General features: G+C 40.9%; 1 protein-coding gene and 1 long non-coding RNA gene across 5 annotated transcripts in view; one reads left to right on the plus strand and one right to left on the minus strand.

Moving 5' to 3' along the window:
• The window catches only part of TNIP3 (TNFAIP3 interacting protein 3), a 125,382-nt gene that overhangs the window by 53,373 nt on the left and 49,363 nt on the right, over positions 1-22,646 (minus strand). For all 4 annotated transcript variants that reach the window (XM_039541890.1, XM_039541892.1, XM_039541891.1 and 1 more), the window contains exons 2-3: positions 19,949-20,034; positions 679-811 (exon numbers count right to left, since the gene is read on the minus strand). In XM_039541890.1, coding sequence (XP_039397824.1) covers positions 679-811; positions 19,949-20,034 — 219 coding nt within the window. The remainder of the gene's footprint in view (positions 1-678; positions 812-19,948; positions 20,035-22,646) is intronic.
• On the plus strand, positions 11,543-16,666 carry LOC120406774. The gene is made up of 2 exons (XR_005599572.1): positions 11,543-11,676; positions 15,956-16,666. It is a non-coding gene; the product is annotated as an uncharacterized LOC120406774 (long non-coding RNA).

The raw sequence follows: 22,646 nt of genomic DNA on the forward strand, positions 1-22,646 counted from the left end.
CCTCCCATCTGCACAAATGGCCTTATTTTTGTTTCCCTTCTTCCCCTTTCACTGTTGAACCGTTGAACACAATGGGTCTAGATATGTTCGTGGGTGTTTAAGGTCACAGTCGGGCATCTCTAGATATCACTATCCAAAAGGTCCAACTGGCCAATCAGAATGCTGCTTTGGACAATATGTCTAGGTCTACGCAGAGATAAAGGGAAGCTGCTGCAGCTGGCCTCAGTCAAATAGCATAAGCTGTAGGGCTAAAAATTGTGAAGACATTCTGGCTTGGGCTGGAGCCTGAGTTCTGGGACCTTCCACTCTCACAGCATCCCAGAGCTGGGGCTCCAGTCCAAGTCCAGACATCTACACAGCAATTTTTCAGATCTGGAGCTTGAGCCCCATGAGCCTGAATCAGCTGACCCAGGCCAGCTGACAGTTTTTTATCCCTGTGTAGATGCACTCTTAGTGTCTCTAGCTGGGCTTTGGAAACTGCTGAAGAGAAGTGTCTTCTCACTTAAACAGTTTCCCTAAGTCACAGGAAGTGGCTTTGTGAGAGAATTTACAGTGTGTTCCTCATATGATGTGTTCAGCAATCAAGGAAGTTTGTGTATACTTGTTAATACAACAGGAGATACCCCCTCAATTTTCTTCCCTTGCAGACAAACTGTTACAAAAGAAACATTTGCTTACCTTCAGGGAACACGAAGTCATCTGTCTGAGCACACATTCTTGGGCAATGAACTCAGAGTTCTCATGGTACTGTGCAATACTGTTCTTCTCTATCAGATTTCTTATTTCATCATCAAGCTCTATGCTTTCACACCTGATTAGAAGGAAATGGTAAGGTTATATTGCCAAAGCATACAGGAAAGAATTTAGGGAGTCTATTTTCTGGTCAACCATTTCCTTATGTGGCACAATATATGGAAGAGCTAGTTCTGTACCTATCACAGGCTTCACCCGTGCACACAAGCACAGAAGAGTAAAGCAGAATCACAGAATTTCAAAATCAGCAAAATGGAACCATAATGGGTTTGTGTTAGAGTTGGTATAAGATTTTTCTAACAAGAAACTTTTTTGTAAGATGGCTTTTTTCCCCCCCTTAAATGAATTTTTTTTGCATAAAAATTATCAGTCATTTCTGGGGGTTTGCGAAAAATGTTGTGCCTTTCCTCATTTTTTCCAGAAATTTTAAATCAAACATGAACAAAAAAGTTATCAAAATTGTTTGCCGCAGCCAAGTTTTCAGTAAACAGTTTGATAATATTTACAATAATATTTCTGATTTTAAACAATTGGTTTTTAAATTAACCATTTTTTTAAAAAGTCTGAATTTTTTTTAATTTACACAATAGGTGTTCATTTTTCCTCTAGATCTAGTTAATAACTTCTCCATTTGAAGCTATCAGGAAGATCATAGGCAGTAAGAATATTTTATCTATTAGCTTTACTTATTTATTTCAGTTTATATAAACAATTTGCAAATGTATTTAAGAACATAGTTCATCCATATAGCAAATCCATCAATCTCCCCCATAAAAATAAAGGCTATAATTAGGCAAGTGGAAATTTGGATAGACAACAGAACAATTCATTCTATTCTGTGCTTTTACAGACAGGGACTGTGTATTTCTCTTTCCATCAGTGTTAGTTCTTTCCCCTATGTACTAAATAAAAGAGAGCGGGCAATAAGAAAGGGTAACGTTTTGGATTTGGTTTATTGTCCAGTAGTCAGATCCTATGATTAAGAGTCAGACATTCTTGAGTTCTGATCCCAGAGCTACCACTAATAGTAGAGCTAACTAACTGAACGTCATTCACAAAATGTATGAACTGGAAGAGGTTTTATATAAATTACAGTAATTTCAACTAGAAATGTTCAGTCTCTCTGATGCTTTGGACAGTGAAATGATGTTATAGACATGTATAAATCCCTTGCCACCTTGGATAAAGCTCAAGTTATACAGTGCTCCAGAATGAGAAACAGTACTGGGTTAGTTAGGCATCTATGCCCAGAGTGATTACATCGCACTGCATAACAAACATTGGCGTGAGGTAGGTTGCTGAAAACTGAGTAGGGAACCGCAACTAACGTGGTATGGTAACTTATCACTCATCAATTAAGTTAAAAAGCTGACTATCAAAATTATACAAAATGGCTTGTTGCACTATGGAGCTCCAGATCTCATAGTGAAACAATCCAAATCACATGCCTCCCAACAAAACTCTGCACTAAATCATGCCACTCAATGAAGATACCCTACCACCACCAAAGGTGCCACAAATAACTGCAGCAGGCATTCCAGTGACAAATTAGGATGTACATGAGTTGATGTGTACTTGAGTTTAATCACAAAGGGCCCAGTTTGGGGAAATACTTGGCCCTTTCCTGGATTGGACTCAGAAAATGAAATTTAACCCCCTGCACAGTGCCAGCATAAAGATCCATGCTTCTTAACTTCCATTTAAGCCCTATTTTCAGACTATAAATAGGATTAAGTGATGCATGGGCTGGCCTTCTGTTCAGGGTGAGTTTCACCTAAAATGAGCAGCAGCAAGCCATTTCAACAAACATGAATGCAAAGCAAGGCTTATATGCTAACTAAACAAAATACAGTGCCCTCGGTTATGAAAGGCAAGTGGAATAAGGGTAGTACACAATGTGGCTAGGCTACCCTGATCCCTTTAACATTGTTAAGTTATACACAAAGAAAAAATTACACAAGAAAAAAAGAAATTCTGCCTTTTCCTTAACTTTTCTTATTATAAAACTTTAAAAACACTGTAGACATTACAAGCTGCACATTAGCAACATATGTTTGTAAGATTCTTGAAATGGTATTGTTGCACAGCATTATGCACGAGTGCATTAGTTTGTATGCTCTGTTTTTAATTAAACACATAATTAGGACTTTTTAATGACTCTAACATGCATTATGACATACCCATGCTCTCTTATCCACATCCCTCCAAAAAACATTTGTTCCAGCTCCTCCAGATTGCCTGCAAATATGCCTAGTGTATGAGATATATTTGCATCGCATGACAAAATTTATTACACATTATGCAGCAGAATTAAATGCATTTGATAACATCTGGAAGTATTCAGAAATTACAACATCAAAGCAGGCATTTTGGCACAGTAAGGGAAAAGCAGACTAAATATTATTTTCATAATTAATGTAAATGCCATGATTTACATAACTAATGTAAATACCAGAACCAGCCATAGAAAGGACTGCTGCACTGATGGACTGGGAGTAAAATTAGGCCCCGCCAGAGCCACCCCTATGCCAGCATCCTGTAGGTCCAGAATTGAAGAGACTTGGCCATGCTCTGGGTGCACTGTTTCCCTCCTCCTGGAATAGTATATTTTTAACTAGCAATTGTGCCTCTGTGGACTAGCCACCAACTTGGCCAGTATCAGGGACTGAAATAGTGGCATCTCAAGCTGAAAGCCTAAATCTCTACAGCCTGAGCTAAACATTCAGGCTCCACAGTTGGGGGGCTGTAATTGATTCACCACCTCTGTGGATCAAGTGCAATGTAGGCCACAACAGTGGGTCATATTAGCCAGGGGCGGCTCTAGGCATTTCGCCACCCCAAGCACGGCAGGCAGACTGTGTTCGGCGGCTTGCCTCCGGGAGGTCCGCTGGTCCCGCGGCTTTGGCGAACCTCCCGCAGCTGTGCCTGCGGGAAGTCCAGAAGCCGCAGGACCAGCGGACCTCCCGCAGGCAAGCCGCCGAAGGCAACCTGCCTGCCGCCCCCGTGGCACCAACAGAGTGCCCCCCGTGGCTTGCCGCCCCAAGCATGCGTTTGGCGTGCTGGGACCTGGAGCCGCCCCGATATTAGCACGATTTCAAGGTGCGATAGTTGTGACGTTATTGATATAAATTGGGACCATATAGAACATGGGTTGCAACCAAGGTCCTGTAGTGGCACCAAATCTTAGGTAAAGGGGGTCATATAAGGTGTCTAAGACCAGGTTATGGGTTGCTGGTTATGATTATGATGTCTGTGTGCATGTATCATTTTTAGTTGAAGTTATGTATATTGGCTCTATACTGTCTGTATTTCAAGTTGGTGATGTGCTTCTGGGTAATATCCCAGACAAGTTGGTGTTAGCTCTGCTTAGCCTGCTTGATGACCCATTAAGGACCATCAGCTACACAACTGACCCATGGAGAGAAGGCAAACACGCCTTGTGACTCAGCGAAGTATGCAGGGACTGGCCCATGTGACTCCAAACTCCATTTTGCTGTAATTTTCCACAGTAAGGACAAAGAGGTTCTTACACCTGGAAAAGCCTATATAAGGCTGATGCATCATCTCCATCTGGTCTTCAATCCTGCTTCTTACCTCTGGAGGGACTTTGCTGCAAGCTGAAGCTCTACACAAGGGACTGATGACCCATCCCAGTGGGGGATGTACTCCAGAGACTTGATTTGAACCTGCAGTTTATGCCATCGCTGCTGCAAGCCTGAACTAAGAACTTTGCCATTACGGTATGTAATTGATTCCACTTAACCAATTCTAGCTCTCATCTCTACCTTTTTCCCTTTATGAATAAACCTTTAGATTTTAGATTCTAAAGGATTGGCAACAGCGTGATTTGTGGGTAAGATCTGATGTGTATATTGACCTGGGTCTGGGGCTTGGTCCTTTGGGATCGAGAGAACCTTTTTCTTTTATTGGGGTGTTGGTTTTCATAACCATTCATCCCCAGGACAAGTGGGACTGGTGGTGATACTGGGAGACTGGAGTGTCTAAGGAAATTGCTTGTGTGACTTATGGTTAGCCAGTGGGGTGAGACCGAAGTCCATTTTGTCTGGCTGGTTTGGTTTGCCTTAGAGGTGGAAAAACCCCAGCCTAGGGCTGTGACTGCCCTGTTTGAACAATTGGTCCTGAATTGGCACTCTCAGTTGGGTCCCGCCAGAACCGCCTCGTCACAATAGTAAATTTCATTTTTATGTTGTACTAACCTATTTTGTGCATGTGTAGACAGGTGTCTATGTCCAGCCATATGGCACTGGAAATTGTGAATCATCACATATGCAGGAGTGGTTGTTTGTTCCAGGCACGTAAAGAATATCTCTCAATTTGTCTGGGTGGGGTAGTTACATGAAGATTAAAGTTATTAAACTAATTTAATCTAGAAGTGGGGGTGGGGGGTTACTGTCCAGCTGGGAGAGTATTATTTCAGGACACAGGAACTGAGAAACATACTTGTATAGACCACCATGGGTTGCCCTGCAGCTGATGTAACTTTCTCTTCATGGCTTTCCCCTGACTCATGGCCTGGGTCAGAAGGCAAGCCCTCAAAGGTCAACAGTCAAAGTCATGAGACCTGTGATCATCTGTGTGATTAATGACGGGGGTGGGGGGTGAGGGTAGCTTCCTTTGACTGACATCGAGCCAGCCAGCAAGCTGTAAAATCTCTCTTGGTAGCTGTTCTCGGCTTGCTTTACCTGTAAAGGGTTAAAAGTCCCCCAGGTAAAGAAAAGGAAGTGGGCACCTGACCAAAAGAGCCAATGGGAAGGTAGAACTCTTTAAAATTGGGAAAGAAACTTTCCCTTTGTCTGTTGTTCTCCGGAGGAGATACGGACTAGCAATACTATAAAAGCAGGAATACTGTGTAAAGTTTGAACCAGATATGAAAGCCATCAGATCATATCTAGAACTACTTTTAACAACCCAAATATGAAAGTAAATTGGGAATGTTTAGGAAGACGTGATAAGGTTTATTTCTGCTTATTTTTTTAAGGCTTGTGGACTCCTCTGTGCTAACCCCAGATGTTTTTGTTTGCTTGTAACCTTTAAGCTAACCCACAAGAAAGCTATTTTGGGTGCTTAATTTTTGGAATTGCTCTTTTAAAATCTAGCAAAAGCCTAAGTTCCAGATGTATTTTCTTCCTTTTTGTTTTTAATAAAATTTACCGTTTTTAAGAACAGGATTGGATTTTTGGTGTCCTAAGAGGTTTGTGCATGTTGTTGTATTTAGCTGTTGCTACCAGCTAATCACTTGGTTTTCTTTCTCAGCTCTTCTCCGGAGTGGGGTGGGGGGGGGGGAGTGAGAGGGCTTGAGGGTACCCCACAGGGAAGAATTCCCAAGTGCTCCTTCCTGGGTCCAAGGGGTCTTTTTTGCATTTGAGTGGTGGCAGCATTTACCAAGCCAAGGTCAGAGAAAAGCTGTAACCTTGGGAGTTTAATACAAGCCTGGAGTTACAAGCATTTTTTAAAATCCTTGTGGGCCCCCACCTTCTGTACTCAAAGTGACAATCTGATTTCAAGTTAATTAGGCTCAAAGGATTTCCGCAGTTCAATAGAGAACCAGCAACTCTCCCTTGCTGTAATGACTATTTGCACTCATTGTTTTATCTAATCTTCTTATTGAAGTTGTGGATTAAGCACCAATTTTTTCCCCTTCAGGTTGCACTCCTAGGAATACCATTTGTGAATTTATGAAATATCAAGTGAACATATGGCCTTGTCCTGTAGTTCTTATTCAGACATAACTTGGACTGAGCCCTACGTGTCATTTAGATTGGAATAAATGTTGAAGCAGATGTTCCAGTACTTCTGAGCAAAGCAGGGGATAATATAGAAGCCCATTTGTAATAATTTTGTTTAAAATATTTAAATGTGAAGAATTGCCTTGTTTTGTCTAATGCTACTACATAGGGGGAAAAAATCAATGTATTTGTCATTGTGGAGAGGCAAGCTGAATGGTTATTAAAAGTGAATAGAACTATTTAACCTTTACACCCTGAATTCTTTGTTACCAGATGGATAAGGTATCACATATGCGGCTCTTACAGTTAAATAGCAGTTTTTGTCCAGTCTAATTTTAAATGTGCCAAACAACAAGCCTTCAACTTAAGAACATAAGAATGGTCATACTGGGTCAGACCAAAAGTCCATCTAGCCTAGTATTCTGGCTTCTGACAGTGGCCAATGCCAGGTGCCCCAGAGGGAATGAACAGAACACGTAACCACCAAGTGATTCATCCCCTGTCATTCATTCCCAGCTTCTGGAAAACAATCCTTGTCCATCCTGGCTAATAGCCATTGATGGACCTATCCTCCATGAACATATCTATTTTATTTTAACTCTATTCTAGTCTTGGCCTTCACAACATCCTCTGGCAAGGAGTTCCACAGGTTGACTGTGAATTGTGTGAAAAAAATACTTCGTTTGTTTTAAACCTGCTGCCTATTAATTTAATTTGATGACCCCTAGTTCTTGTGTTATGAGAAGGAGTAAATCACACTTCCTTATTTATTTTCTCCACACCAGTCATGATTTTATAGACCTCTATCATATCCCCCTGTAAGCGTCTTGACTCACCGCTGCAGTGCCTCCTGCTGGTCATCCTCAGGGAATTAGCTCGCCCAGTATCTAGAGCACCCTTTGCAGGCCAGTGATCTGCCTTACTGCTGGCCCTGTGTCCCTCTCAGGACCGCGGTGCCCTTGTCTTGGGTGCTGCCCCCCTGGCAGTACCCCTCACAGCCTCAGGGTCTCCCCCTCCCAGGGGAACTCCCACCCACTATCCCCACTTCACCTCAGTGTTAGGCTACTTCCAGTCCCTGTCTAACCCACGCTCACTGGGGCGGACGGCAGTGTAAGCCACTCATCACAGGCAAAGGGGGTTCGGACCTGTTGTCTCTGCCTACCCATGGGCTGCCCCCTGCAACCCAATACCTAATGAGCCTTACCAGGCCTGCAGTCTGGGGCTTTCCTAGGCCGGAGCTCCTGGCTCCCTAGGCCTTTCCCCAGCCCTGCTCCAAACTAGGTTCCCTTCTTGGCACCTTGCAGCCAGGCCCTTCTCCCTCTACAGGCAGAGGGAGACTGCCTGGGCCTCTGGCTCACAGCCTTTTATAGGGGCCAGCTGGGCCTGATTGAGGCATGGCCCCAGCTGAGCCTACTTTCCTCCAATCAGCCCAGGCTTCTTGCCCCAGCCACAGCCCTTTCCGGGGCTGTTTCAAGCCCCGCAGGGCAGGAGCAGGTAATCACTCCACAGTATTCAAGATGTGGGCATACCATGGATTTATATAGAGGCAATAGGATATTTTCGGTCTTATTATCTATCCCTTTCTTAATGATTCCCAACATTCTGTTTCCTTTTTTGACTGCAGCTGCACATTGAGTGGATGTTTTCAGAGAACTGTCCACAGTGACTCCAAGATCTCTTTCTAGAGTTGTAACAGCCAATTTAGACCCTATCATTTTATATGTATAGTTGAGATTATGTTTTCCAATATGCATTACTTCTAATTTATCAACACTGAAATTCATCTGCCATTTTGTTGCCCAGTCACCCAGTTTGGAGAGATCCTTCTGTAGCTCTTCACAGTCTGCCTGGGACTTCACTAGCTTGAGCATAATGTACACAGTTAATTATTCCCTCCACTGGATTTCCCAGCGCATGCCATTTTCTCTGTATCTTTATTTTAAACCATGAGCTTTTCAGCAGGCACTGACTTTCTCTTTGTGTATCGTACATTACATACACTAAATAAATTAATACTCAGTGATGAATTCAGGCCTATGAAAAAGAGAGGTAAAAGAAAGTAAATATCTGAATTATCTTTGGTCCTATAAAAGGTGCCAATGCTAACTCACCATGCCCTATTGCTTCCTCTTATATCCTGCCTCAGTGCAACAGGTTTATAGTATAAGTTCCATTATCAAGAGATACCTAGGACACCCCCAAAACATTGAGTACTTAGGGGAATCCAGCCCTGACTTACTGACCAATCCCCTCAATTATCTGGGCAGCGGAAGCAGTGCAAGAACAGAAGACTGGAAAGTATGGGCAGAGTTATGACTTAAGTTCCAGGAAGGGGAGTGAATTGCTCACAGAAACTCTTCTCCTAGCTCACTCTCCTCCTGCTGAGACTCACACACAGGCAGTTTCCAGCACTTTAAGCCTCTGGTCAGGTCAAATAAAAGGAAATGTAGAAAATACAGTAGTTAAAATGGCAATAACCATCCTACATTAGCCTACCACTGTTGCTCCAGTCTCTGAAGCCTTCCATAGACTGCCTGAGAGAAAATAATCAGGCAATTTGCCAGCAGACTTTCCCTATAATCTAGGCATCACTTTACTGAAACCTCCCATTCAATGAAACAGGATCATGTCCTCACCTAAAGGTGGCATGACTCTGATTCAGATACAGAGCTTCACATAAATGAGATTTAGACAATGCAGGTTGCACTCTACGGGTTATTTGCATAACAAGTCAGTAGGCAGGCATAGGGATAACACACAGATTTTCACTGGAAATCCCATAAAATATATTTCAAAGCTTCCTAGTGCCTTCCCTCCTTTTCATACAAATACTCTGGGTCCATTTCCTAACTGATTTCCCAGAGGATTCATATGGGAAATTGGAGGGGAGAGGGATGACTTTCATGAGGACAAACTTAACTCCTCATTTCATTCTACTAACATTATTTTGAATGTGGATAGTATAAAACTAATTGACTTTCAGTACAGTATTTCCCACCCTTCAGAAAGAACTAATACAGGTTTGGACTTCAGTCCATTTCCTAAGCCCCCCCCCCCCTTTACTGAACTTTAGCCAATTACTGTCTTATAATACGTTGCCTTGGATTGCCTGTTCTTAACCCATTTCATTATGTTATGCTCCTGTTCATTAAAGGAGTGAAGTAAAGTTTTGTTAATTTGGTGTATGGAACTTACTGTGAAGAATATAAAATATTAAACCATAGAAATTCATTGCATTTGGCATGAAAATAAGCAAATATAATGTTTTGCTCTGTTAAAGAGTGCTGTGTGACAAGCTTCTTAGAATTTTAGACAGCCCTAATGAAGCAATTCTTCCTAATGACCTCTAGACGGCACTCTGAATTTAGCTGTCATAGAAAGTAATGTTCCCAAACACACAAACTACATTAGGTTTTACAAAGTTTAAAGATGCATTTTGTACAATCTTAAAAGTTGTATTGAAGGAAAAACATTAATAAATTAAGACATTTTGTTCTGGACTATTTAAGCTGTGCTTTTGTTACTAAAATAACTGTCAGATATCATTGTATTGGATCTACAATGAAAATGACACCTACATTTACTGAAGTGTCAAGTTTCTATTAGAAGTTCTGATCATTCATATGCTTTTCCTTTTTGTAAAAATCAATAAGAAAAAAATTGGAAGTGCTTGTATTTTTTTTAATAGGACAAAGTCTTTGCTTTCCATATCTTCACAGTGCAAACATATCAACATCTGTCATGTGAGAAAGACAGCCTGATTATGAATTGTGACAAAGTTCCTCCTGTATCTTGTATCAGAGAGGTAGCCGTGTTAGTCTGGTTCTGTAAAAGCAGCAAAGAATCCTGTGGCACCTTATAGACTAACAGACGTTTTGCAGCATGAGCTTTCGTGGGTGAATACCCACTTCGTCGGATGCAAGAGTGGAAATTTCCAGGGGCAGGTAAATATAAGCAAGCAAGAAGCAAGCTAGAGATAACGAGGTTAGGTCAATCAGGGAGGATGAGGCCCTGTTCTAGCAGTTGAGGTGTGAAAACCAAGGGAAGAGAAACTGGTTCTGTAGTTGGCAAGCCATTCACAGTCTTTGTTTAATCCTAAACTGATGGTGTCAAATTTGCAGATGAACTGAAGCTCAGCAGTTTCTCTTTGAAGTCTGGTCCTAAAGTTTTTTTGCTGGAGGATGGCCACCTTAAGATCTGCTATTGTGTGGCCAGGGAGGTTGAAGTGTTCTCCTACAGGTTTTTGTATATTGCCATTCCTAAGGATAAATGGACACAAAGGTTTTCACACCTCAACTGCTAGAACAGGGCCTCATCCTCCCTGATTGACCTAACCTCGTTATCTCTAGCTTGCTTCTTGCTTGCTTATATTTACCAGCCCCTGGAAATTTCCACTCTTGCATCCGACGAAGTGGGTATTCACCCACGAAAGCTCATGCTCCAAAACGTCTGTTAGTCTATAAGGTGCCACAGGATTCTTTGCTGCTTTTCCTGCATCTTGGTGGGTCATGCACTTATTGGCAGATTTACTCCCCTCACAGATTCACCCTGTGGGTTGGGAAACAGCCTAGAGGCCTTCCCCTCTGATAGAAGCCACAGTCCAGGTCAATTCCTCCTGTGTTTGATCAGAAGTTGGGAGGTTTGGGGGGAATCCAGGTTCCAGCCCAGGGCCTTATGGACTGCAGCTGTCTAGAGTTCCTCCTCCTGGTACAGTTGTGCAACAGCTACAACTCCCTGGGCTACTTCTCCATGGCCTCCTCCCAACACCTTCTTTGTCCTCACTACCAGACCTTCCTCCTGATGTCTGATAATGCTTGTACTTCTCAGTCCTCCAGCACTATGCCTACTCACTCTCAGCTTCTTGCGCACCTCTTGCTCCCAGTTCCTCACACACACTTCCTCTCCCCTGGCTCCCTTTAGCCTGACTGGAATGAGCCCTTCTATAGCATCAGAGGGGCCTTAATTAGAGTCAGGTGCTTAACAGCCTCACCTAACTCTTAGCAGGTTAATTGGAGTCAGGTGTTCTCATTAGCCTGGAGCAGCCCCTGCTCTGGTCATGAACAGAAAACTGTGTATCCAGTGGCCAATATATCTCCCTTCTACTACTCTGCTGTTCCCAACTGGCCTGGGTCTATCACAGAATATATAGCAGGCTGAACGCAGAAACAAACAAAAGGTAAGATGAGCATAGTACTTCCTTCTTGTAATTTTTAAGTGTTACTTTTATAAGCAAAAAAATCTGATTAAAGCTGTCCAAATATAGACAATTCTCTTGAAATTTTGAGGTGGGGGGTAAAATGTACAAAACTTACCTTCAGGAAACTGTGTTCTTAAATGTCACTTTAGTTTGAAATTTTGCTGAAATTCCTATGTTGGGGATTTTTTTTTTTAGAAGAAAAAAAATGAGAAAAAATATCTATCAAAAGCTAGCCTTACCTTATAAAAAGTGAGAGAGGTGGGATTCCAAATAATCACCATTTTAGCAGCAGCAGCAGCATGACTTTGTTTTGCAAGGCAACAGTCCTCTGAGAAAGATCAAGACTCTGTTCTTTTGTTGCATCTAGTGTCTGTTTGCCTAGGTCTGCACACTGCCTTTGATATCCCCTCACTTACACAGCCTAGCAATCATTTGTCTCCTTTGTTCACTTAGTGCCTGATCCTGTACCATTGAAGTCAATAGGAGCTTTGCCATGGACTTCCACAGATGTAGGATCAAGCCTTTACAGAATAGTATAATAATGAGGTGTTTATAAAAAATCTCAAATAATGGAAAACAAAAAACAAACAAACAAACCAGTTCCCAGGCCTCGTATATGAAGTTATATTTAGGGATAGTAATCTACAGGAGGTCAGGCCCCAAACACATGGACCTACTTGCCCTCTGATGCAATAACAGAACAGAATTTTCATGTATCTCATACGGTGGTGCCCTTGTTAAAATGGAATCAATATTTGAAAATTCTCAACTGTCTGAAAAATGAATCCCTTCACAGCCTATGCAGTGATGGAATTACAGGAAGTGGCCGCATAGGCTTGTGGAGACCTGAATCAGATAGACAGACACTAGGTTTTTTGGACTGGTTTAGAGAAACCCCCCAAAATACCCTTTGACAGGGGGAGAGACTGTATGTCTTTACTTCACAGTTCACCCAGTATATTATGCAAGTGTTACTCCAAACCTCCTCCCATCTACGCACAAAAACTTATGACTCCAGTTTAGTGATGCTTTCACTCCAAGATAACTGGCCCATCCTGGAGTAAAGCCTAAAGCCCAGGTGCTGCTTTTGCACATGCACTTTGCAGTGTAAATCACTTGAGCACTAGGAGCTCTTCAGTGCATTCTCAAAATTAACTGAAAAGAATCAGTGTCTCAACTTACTGCAACACAAAGAACCATGCGCTATGCCCCCACAGGTCATAGTACACACGCAGGTAGCATAGCACTAGCAAGGAGACAATAACTCAGGTACAGCTTTGTGGTGTGGCTGCTCACACCCAGGCTAGGCTAACGTGGGTGCAGATCACTCATGTTAACTCTGTAACGAAGACATACTGAAAATGACTTCTATGTGCTTTTGTGAACACAAAGAGTCGATTCAGCTAATTGGGGAACCAGGAGAAGTGCAATGTGACATTGGCCATGTGAGGAATATCACCAGCCTACCCAGCTTGAATCTCAACATGCATCGCAAAAAGCTTGAAAATATCAAAGTCTTTGTAGAGCCCCATACAGTGCAAATAATTCATGTCCAGAGATCACAGGAGAACTGGAGCATTCTAAAAAAAATTTTTAAAGAGAATGATTTGAGTACTTTCCCTTTGGGTTAAGCTTTTATAGCTCTGACTCAGATTGCTGCTTGACTCTCAGTCCATTTTTTTCCAGAGAGTTTAGTGATCATGTACTGCTCTAGAAGAAGGGTAGACCTGGAGACTAAAATTATCCACTGATCAGGTACAGCAATATTTTCCCCCAAACCTCTCTGCCAGTGTTTCATTCTGAATCAGGGGAAGGGTGAGAAAGTAGCTTAATCTCCGTGGCTATACTGTTCCTCCCCTTTTTTCTGAGGCTTCCCACATAAGTGCCCCATTGCTTCAGTGATTTTTGACATCTGTCATCTTGAAAATGGACTAAGACCACCAATTTATTTAATATAGGATAGTGAGCATCCAGCAGATGCTAACTTCCAATCATGATTGATCCTAGGTGGCCTAGAGGTGAAAAGTTCTATGCTCCACAACCCTGACTCATTTGATTTTTCCATGATAAACAAGAAAGCACACAGAGCATCAATGGGATATTTACGTTAATTAGGTTGTCAGCTCTATCTTGAGATATAATACACCCCCCATGATCATCTCAAATACAGCCTAGGCACCAGATAAACTTAATGTTGAGATTTAGTTGATGCACAGTGCTAGACCAATATTGCTTTTCTATAGAAACGGTGACCAATTTTCATACTGTAATATCATATGACTTGCAATGGTCCAATGCTACTCTAATGTGGTACTGCTTCAGAGGTTTAGTTTTTATTTTTTATATAAAATAAAAACCTCAGGTTATGTGTGTACGTTCACACCCAACAAATAAGAATACCTAGCTCTTTTATATAGTGCTTTTCATCAGTAGATTCCAAAGCACTGTACAAAGGAGGTTGGTATCATTACCCCCATTTTACAGATGGGGAAAATGGGGCACAGAAAGGGGAAATGACTTGCCCAAGGTCACCCAGCAGGCCTGTGGCAGAGCCAGGAACAGAATTCAGGTCATCTGAGTTTTAGTCCAGTGCTGTATTCACCAGGCAACACTGCAATAATATATATAGATATCACCAAATATATGAAGGAGATTGACTAGCTATATTTAGTGACTGAGACAAGGTGGGTGAGATGCTTCAGTGATGTGTGCAAGAACATCTCCTCACCAAACAGTCCAGCTGCAATTAGAAGACTACTTACCCCAGCTAGGGTTATAACATTGAATCACAAAGGAAATTCTGGGCTAGAGCTATGCTGCCTGAGCAGTTCTGCTTGCTAAATAAAAGTGGAAGATGAACATAAATTTAGAAAACATCATCACATTATACCCTCCCTCTTATCCCCACTACAACATGCTATAGGTTTAAATGTATTTGCACAAGTCTTCCACCAGTTTGGTGCAATCGCCTAATAGTAGCACATCCTAAGTATTATGAGGGGTGAGATGTGTGTTTGATTTAGTTTTGGTCTCTTGATTTCCAAGCCAGCATGTAACAGGAGACTCATGGATGTAATTCTTGCAGATCTCTGGAAGAAAGGTCTGGCAAACACTTTTTTCTTTTTATAAACAGTGGGCTACACTTAATACTTTTACAGCACAGGATCTTGTGATGGGTGGACAATATTCCTGCTGAGCAAGAATGAGTCCTGATCCACAGCCTGTTGAATTAAATGGAAAGACTGTCAGGACTCTGGTCCTTAGAAAAGGTTGGCGAGTGATAGAATACAAAAGGAAGAATTTTAAAGTCCTAAGATAAACTACCCAGACCCTGCTGTAAAGTGGAGTTGAGAGAATAATTCATTTTTCTGTTTGGAGGCTGAACAAGAAAAATACAAAAAAAAATCTGTTTGGTTTGAAGCAAAATTGAGTATTTTCCATTTCCCCCTCACCAAAATGAAAAAAAGACGACATTTCTTAACTTTTTCCAGCTGTACTGTGAAGGGACAAGTCCGTACAGCAGCCCAGAGACAGTATGGAGCTTAGGGAACCACCAGGATGAAGAGAGTTCAATCAGTGTCCCCTCCCACCTGAATAAGCACAGCATTTGCCAACTCTTGGCTCCCTCTAGGTGGTTTTCTATGTAAATGGAATATGGGACTCAGAGAAATTAGCATAGTCACAGGTCTTTGGGGGCTGTTCTCTATGCTTCTCAGTGCATTAACTCTCTCTAATGATTACTTTCATCTCTAATGCACACAATGCTATTCAGTGTAATTTCAGCATGTCTACCATGCTTGTGTCATAGGTATGATTCCCGAAACTACAGTCTGCAGTGAATGTAAGATCCATATAAAGAAACAGATTTATTTATTTTATTAGGGATGGAAGAACTAGCTCAGATAAAATGAAAATTGACACAACCCAAAACAAACCATTTTATATATTTGAAAAGGTTAGTTAATATTTCCCCCCTATTATTTATCACTCTATGTGCCTCAGTACTTCCTTCCCTTATGGAAATGGCCTATAGAATTTGATAGAGAATGAGATCTTTCTCCAGAATTTCTAACCCTATTTGCAGCGGGAATAAATTTATAGCAGTGATTAAAAAAAATATACAAAAACAATATCCTCTGTTTAATTCTATATTATTCTCTTAAAATCCATAGCGTTTTACAGGAATTTCATATAGTACCGTTTAATTTCTATAAAACCTTTGATTGCTCTCTCTGATATTAGGACCGTTGTATTACAGGTTGATCCAATCAAGACCAGATGTGAAACTGACAAAATACCATGACAAAGGCTTTACACGGGGAATTTCCAATCCAACTGGAAGCAGGAAGAACCAGGAATCTTGCAAGAAAATCTGTTTTTTGCATGAATTTCCAGTCTAATTTTTCAGCCTTAAGAAGATCTGATAGTGGCCAGATCCTAAGCTGTGTAGCTCAAGTGAAGTCAATGAAGCTGTTCAAGGTTATAGCACATGGGTATTTGGCCCTGATGAGACTTTTGGTTGATTATTGGAGGTGGATGTTTTGAACTTCAATTCCACTAATTCACCTCTGTGCTACCGTACATAGTCTATGCAGTACACTCTATTACACATAAATATACATTATCACTAAATAACCAGCCTATCTGGTAGATTAAATCTATACTTTGACATAAAAAACCCTTTTCACCCCCAATATTTTTCATTTGAAAAGAGTGAATATTGTAAATGATTTCCAACATAATTCACTTCATTAAGCTTTGCAAATTCAGAAGTACAAAGAAAAATAGAAATTTACAAAGTTGTTTTGAAAATGCTGCTAGAAGATCCAGCCTAAATTCACAGAAGTTAAGTAAGATCCATTGAAAAAAGAAATTGAAACAAATGCAGAATCTTTCAACTGGGATGCCTAAGGTCTCTAGGAAAAATGTTTAAAAATAATCCTTTTTCCTTCTTGAGAAGAGGGCTTCACAGTGCAAAGTAGAGGATGGGGGTTAAAATGTGTGTGTATTGAGACGAACAGAGAAATCACTTCAACTTTCGCTCAATACGGTTCCAGCCAAAACATCTGCCTGTCACCCCATAAATGTTGCTACATTTCTGTTCCCTTTATGACAAAGGAATGGAGCTTTTAAGGCACATTTAATAGCCAACAGCTGTTTGGCTGTCAAATGCCACATCTGGAGAAGCAGTGTGCTGTTAACATGATCAGAAACAATTACTCTTTAATAGTTTTGCTTAATTTTAAGAATTATACAAATCACAACAATGAGAGATACATGTTCTTGATAGAAACACATTTGGTTTCTTTGAAAACAATTTAAAAAGATCCTAATAATTAGCTGAAGCCACACCTATAATCCATTGCATTTTGCTAAAAGATAAATGAGTAAGCCTATCAGCCTGATGGCATTTAGAAATATCCAATATCACATACAGTCTTTACATTATCATTATAGCATATGTGTGAAAGAAGAGGGAAAAGGTAGGCTGCCAATACATGTCAAGTGCCAAGGGGCACTCTTTTCTCAGAGTTCCTTTCCTCTCGAATCTCTGTAGTGACATATAGCTCCTGCCTATTTCTATATCATATTATCTGCAGATAGAACAATAAAATGTCTCCTTTGGTTACTTGACATGGTTGCCTGAATAAAGCAGAATGAGCCTGATCCAACATTCCTGTTGATAAAGAATGAGACTGGATCCAGTGAAGTCAATGGACTCACTAACCTCACTGGACTTTGGATTAGACAGCGAGAGAATTATGAATGCTACCTACATGGGGAAAAAAGTGACCAGAGCACTCACCCAGCATAACAACTCAGAAATCTTTTATCTGCATGTTGATTACTAGTTGAAAGAGAGGGTGGACATTTTGCCATGCAAATCAATGATTACTCAGTTGCCTGGAAAGCTCAACCAAATGGAACCCTCAAATAGCATGCAAGTTTCCGAACTGACAAATTATGGTCTCCTTAAACATCCAAATGCAGAAAGCTAACAAGAGAGGAGGGAGCAGGAGACAGTGAAAATGGAAGTGAAACCTGAGACAGTAAAAGAGATACAGAAGTTCAAAGCAGACCAAGAATTACTTCCTTTTCAAACAAGTGTAGCATGACTTACCCTTTTGCAGAAACCAATATGCACCAGTAAAACATAGGTATTCTCTAGGACATCACAGCCACATGAGTAACTCCTAAACACTCTAATACTAGTAGAGTAGCTGAAAACATAGGTGGAATAACCTGTCATTTCAATAGCTTTCTAGAAGATGTTGCATTCTCACTGCTGTGTGGGGCTGTGATAGCCTATGAAAGAGCGAGAGAGCGCGCGCACACACACACACACACACACGTACGTACGTATACACATGTCTATCAAAAGATAAACATTGGTACTTTATTTCAGCAGTCTTACCAGCCATCAAAAGAAGTATGGCTGGATATTTAGAATTAATCCTGATAGGCAAGGGATGCACAAAGTAAGATCTCTTCTAATATGCCACCCAAGCAGAGAGAATCAAGGGAGAGAAATGAAATGAATAGGTGGGACAAGGAAAGGAGGAGTTCATACTACAATACAGTAGCATATGTCTGATGGGCTAGAAATCTATGTTTGAAAGCACAGAAATAGCATTCTGCAGGCCTCAAAAATGCTCAGACACTACACAACTGCTCTTAAAATTGCTGCTCAGCCTGTGCTCAGCTGTCTGAATGTTTAAATTAATTGCATATGTAATTTTGAAAGCACCCAACTGGGAGCTGACAACTTTCTTCTTTCAACTTGAGAATGCCAGTTGGCATTTCTCTTTTTCTGAATTAGCACACTAAATGAAATAAGAAACACACAATTAATATTTGTCCCTTTTACGTTAGCTCACTCCAAGATAATATTTAGATTTATCACCAGCTTTAGCCCTTATTGGTGCCTTATGAACAGTGCTCCAGCACCTCAGCTAGTGTAAATTGATATAGCACCTCAGCTAGTGTAAATTGATATAGCTCCATGGAAGTGAGAGAGATTAGGCTGCTTTTCACCAACTAATGATCTAGACCAAAATGTCTTGGTTTGTTTTTCCCATATGAACCAGACAAGTTCAGATTTAGCCATCCCTAAGATAAACAAAATACAACAAAGAGGAGACAATTTAGAGTTAGTCTAGGAAATGTAGAGTGGTTGGTGAGGGGAAGTCTGGAGATGCAATACAGTCTTTCACCTTACGCTACCAATGAAAATCCAGCTCAATAGTGGCTGGTCAAGTTATTACACTGCAATGCGTGCACAAGACAAGTTGGCGTCTTGTTGGTCAGGAGTTCACATCACAGAACCACCACCACAAACTGCCATTAACTGGCTTCTTGTTTCAAAAAAGGTGCCATCATCAGCACGTGGCACGGAAACAACTCCTTTCACATCCATAGAAATAGTTATTCCAGGTCACAGTTGAGCTATGTGAGCAGGATGGTATGGGCAAGGTTGGAGCTTGGCTGCTCGTGCTGTAGCTACTTTTTGGATAAACAGAAACGCCCATTTCCAGGGATATCCAACCTAGCAAGTCACAAAGATTAAAAGTCACTAAAGGAAAAAAATGCCTTTTTTTTAAATCCCCTCAAAAATCCAACTAACAATTAGCTTTGAATGTTGTCTCCTTTCATTCTCTCTCCGACAAACATAGCACACTTAGCTCTTTTTAAAACCACTTTTCAATTTGTTAATCTCTAGCTAGACAGATAAACTTTTGTCAAAAGTTTAACATGTTGATTAGGTATTATAGGATTCACTGGAACATGCTGCATGGTTCTTTATGGCACTTTATAGCTGTACTGGCTACTTTCACCCTGTTTTACACCGAGCAGGGTTAGATGGGGGCGGGGGGGATACTTGAGTCTAACCTACACTGTAAGCTCTACCATTAGTAGAGCTGCAATGGCAGCCAGTGATAAATCTTTCCCTTTAGGATGAATAAGATCGATATGTACACTCAGTAATGTAACCTATTTCTGTTGATCAAATTAGCAGATCTAGTTTTCCAGAGGAATGGCTGGAAGTGAGGAATGAGAGCTATGGAGAAGGATAAATTCCCATTTTGAGGAACATAGACTGGCATACAAAATTTTGATGGAACAACAAGGGGAAGCATGATGTTCAGGTCTACGCCATGGGAAGTGCTGTTTATAAGTACATTTTCAGTATTTACAGAATGTGTCTGATGCCTTAAAAAGGAGAGATTTTCTGTGATGAAATAATACATACCTTTCGGCCTCAGGAGATTCATTGGTGCACAGCTCTAGAGCATTCTCTGCATCTTCCTTCTTCTTTTTGAGCAGTCCACAATGAATCTGTCAGAAATGGAAGGGAAAAAAAAAAGTTACACCAAGGAAAAAAATAGTTTGAGCGGAGACCAGGCCTTTTTGATGTTTTTAGTGCAGGAATTAAATGGGAAGAAATAATCGTGTTTCAAAGATACTTTTCAGCACTTGGTTCTCTATATCTTTCTCCTTTTCTTCTATCATTAGCTGCCGCTGGCTGGTGGACTGTGAGACCACCACTGTTTCTGCAGAAATTTGGACCCTAAATAAATACAGATATTTCGTATGCAGAGACATAAGGATGACACTACTGTTGTGTGTGAGAGTTGTGTGAACTGACAACATGCAAATTCAAAAATAAAAAATATTCTTAGTTCTTATCTGCAAAATAAAAAAAATAAAAAAAAAAAAAAACAAAATGGCAATTACCCAGTAAGTTTAGTTTGTGCTGTGTGTGTACCTTTTTTATTATTAGCAATTGCTTAATTGCTTGACCTTAATTGTATATAAAAGCATGCTAAAAAAAAATAAATGACTTTGCTGCCAATCACACTGATTGCTGAGCTTTGTTCATGTACGCCTGCAATGCAACACAGTACCTCCATCCCATGACCCCTTCCCTCCTGCCATAAATAGCACCAGATTTGCTGGTGGAAGGGGGCAGTAGCAGGGCTCCGGCAATCCCAGGCCTCCATCATGGATCCAAATATTATCTCGTGGATGTAGATCTGAGTCCAAGCACAAAGCAGTGTTTGTGCCCAGAGCAAGAGAACTGAATTTGACTTACTGAAGATATATTTGGAGGATTTTTTTGTATTCTTTAAGAAGACAAGTGGAAGTAATTTAGAATATCAAACTGCTATGACCTAAATCATCCATTAAGGGTCTCTAGAAATGCAGTAATGTTTGACAGAGTTACTCTAAAAAAAGTACTACAGAAGTCAGGGGCACCTCTATGTTTTTTTTGCTGCCCCAAGCACGGCAGTCAGGCAGCCTTCGGTGGCGTTTCTGGCGGAGGTCCGCCCCAGTCCCACGTTCTCACAGCAACCAGCAGGCCATCCCCTGCGGCTTGCCACCCTAGGCATGCACTTCCTGCGCTGGTGCCTGGAGCCGCCCCTGTCAGAAGTTTACACAGAATGACAGTCAATGAGTTTATTGAACCATTCTACAGAATTCTCTTTCAGGACTAGAAATCCCTAGTAAATTCCATAGCATAGTCCAAAAACTATTTTCTATTATATTCTATAGGAATTGTTCCATGCGACAGAACTCTGAGTGCAAAAGTAGGAGAGTGGCTTATGAGAGATTCTCTCTGAAGGATCAAGTCTGCTCCCCTCAGGCTTCTAAATGAATAGGGGTTGCATGTCTGGGCAAGGTGGCTCAGAGAAGTGGGGTAGGGCAATCACAGGCTATAGAGTCAACAGGTCCTGCCTTCACTGGTGCTCAACAAGTGCAGTTGCAACAGGAGATGTGTAGGAGATGCAAGGATGGGGCAGCCTCCTTAAACTCTTCCCTTCCCCTGCATATGGGCCAGCCACCATATGGCCCTGTGTCTTCAATATGCAAAAGCCAAGAAAAACCTTCTCAAGCAAAGATTCCATCAAGAATAACCACCACTACTCCCTGGGGGAAACAATGCATTTAAATAGCCCCTTCCAGCCAAAGATCTAAAAAAAATAAATATGTGTTTGTTGAGTTAAGTCTCGCAACACCCTTATGAAGTATTATTTCCAGGACACACATGGGGAAACTGAGGCACTGAACTGTTAAGAGCATGATCCCATGTTCATTGAAATTCATGAGATTCCTTCTACTGATGGCATTGTGTGTTGACTCAGGCTCCATAACCTGTGGCGAGTCACTGGTTCATTCAGGAATGAAACCCAGAAATCCTCATTCTCACGACTTGATCTAACTACTGGAGAACAATTGCATCACTGTAATTGCTGCTTTTAGAACACTAGTTTTATCTCCACCTACCTATTCTGACTTGTGTGATTTCAGAATATCAAATGGAAGGATAACAGTGTGAACATTGAAATAAAGTGGGAAGTCATCACAACCAAAGAAAGATTGTTTGAAACCAAATGAGTTTTCAATTAGTGATAACTATATTTATTAGCAACATCAATAAACTCAAACCACAACAAAACATTTAATAGACACCATACTGCTTCACCTGTGCACACAGCAGAATCTTAAAATAAAAGGTTACCAGGGTAAGATCTGAAGTGTTTGGCTTTTTTTTCTTAAATTCCTATACCCTCAGGCATTTCACACATTTTAAATGCATCTGGTAATCACTAATTACAAAGATCCCATTAGAAAAGGATGTCAATTCAGTTTCATGTGAAACTTGATTCCAGCTTTCCTGAGTTTTACGAATGTCTTTAATTGTAACAAAAATGTGTTGAAATGCTTAAAGTTGTAGTAGTTTGACTTCAGTGGGAGCTGTGGGTGCTCAGTATCTCTGAAAATTTGGCCACTTATGTTGGTGCCTGAATTTAGATTAAGGTGCCTAATTTTAGATATCAAGATTAAAAATTTGGTCCCAGATGTAATAAAAACAAAAACCAGTGAAATTAAAGAAACTGGCCATAGTTGTTCAAGGAAAGAAAATCCAGAGTTCAGATTGCCACTCC

This window comes from Mauremys reevesii, linkage group 5 (assembly GCF_016161935.1).
Source record: "Mauremys reevesii isolate NIE-2019 linkage group 5, ASM1616193v1, whole genome shotgun sequence".
In the NCBI taxonomy this organism is placed as follows: domain Eukaryota; kingdom Metazoa; phylum Chordata; order Testudines; family Geoemydidae; genus Mauremys; species Mauremys reevesii.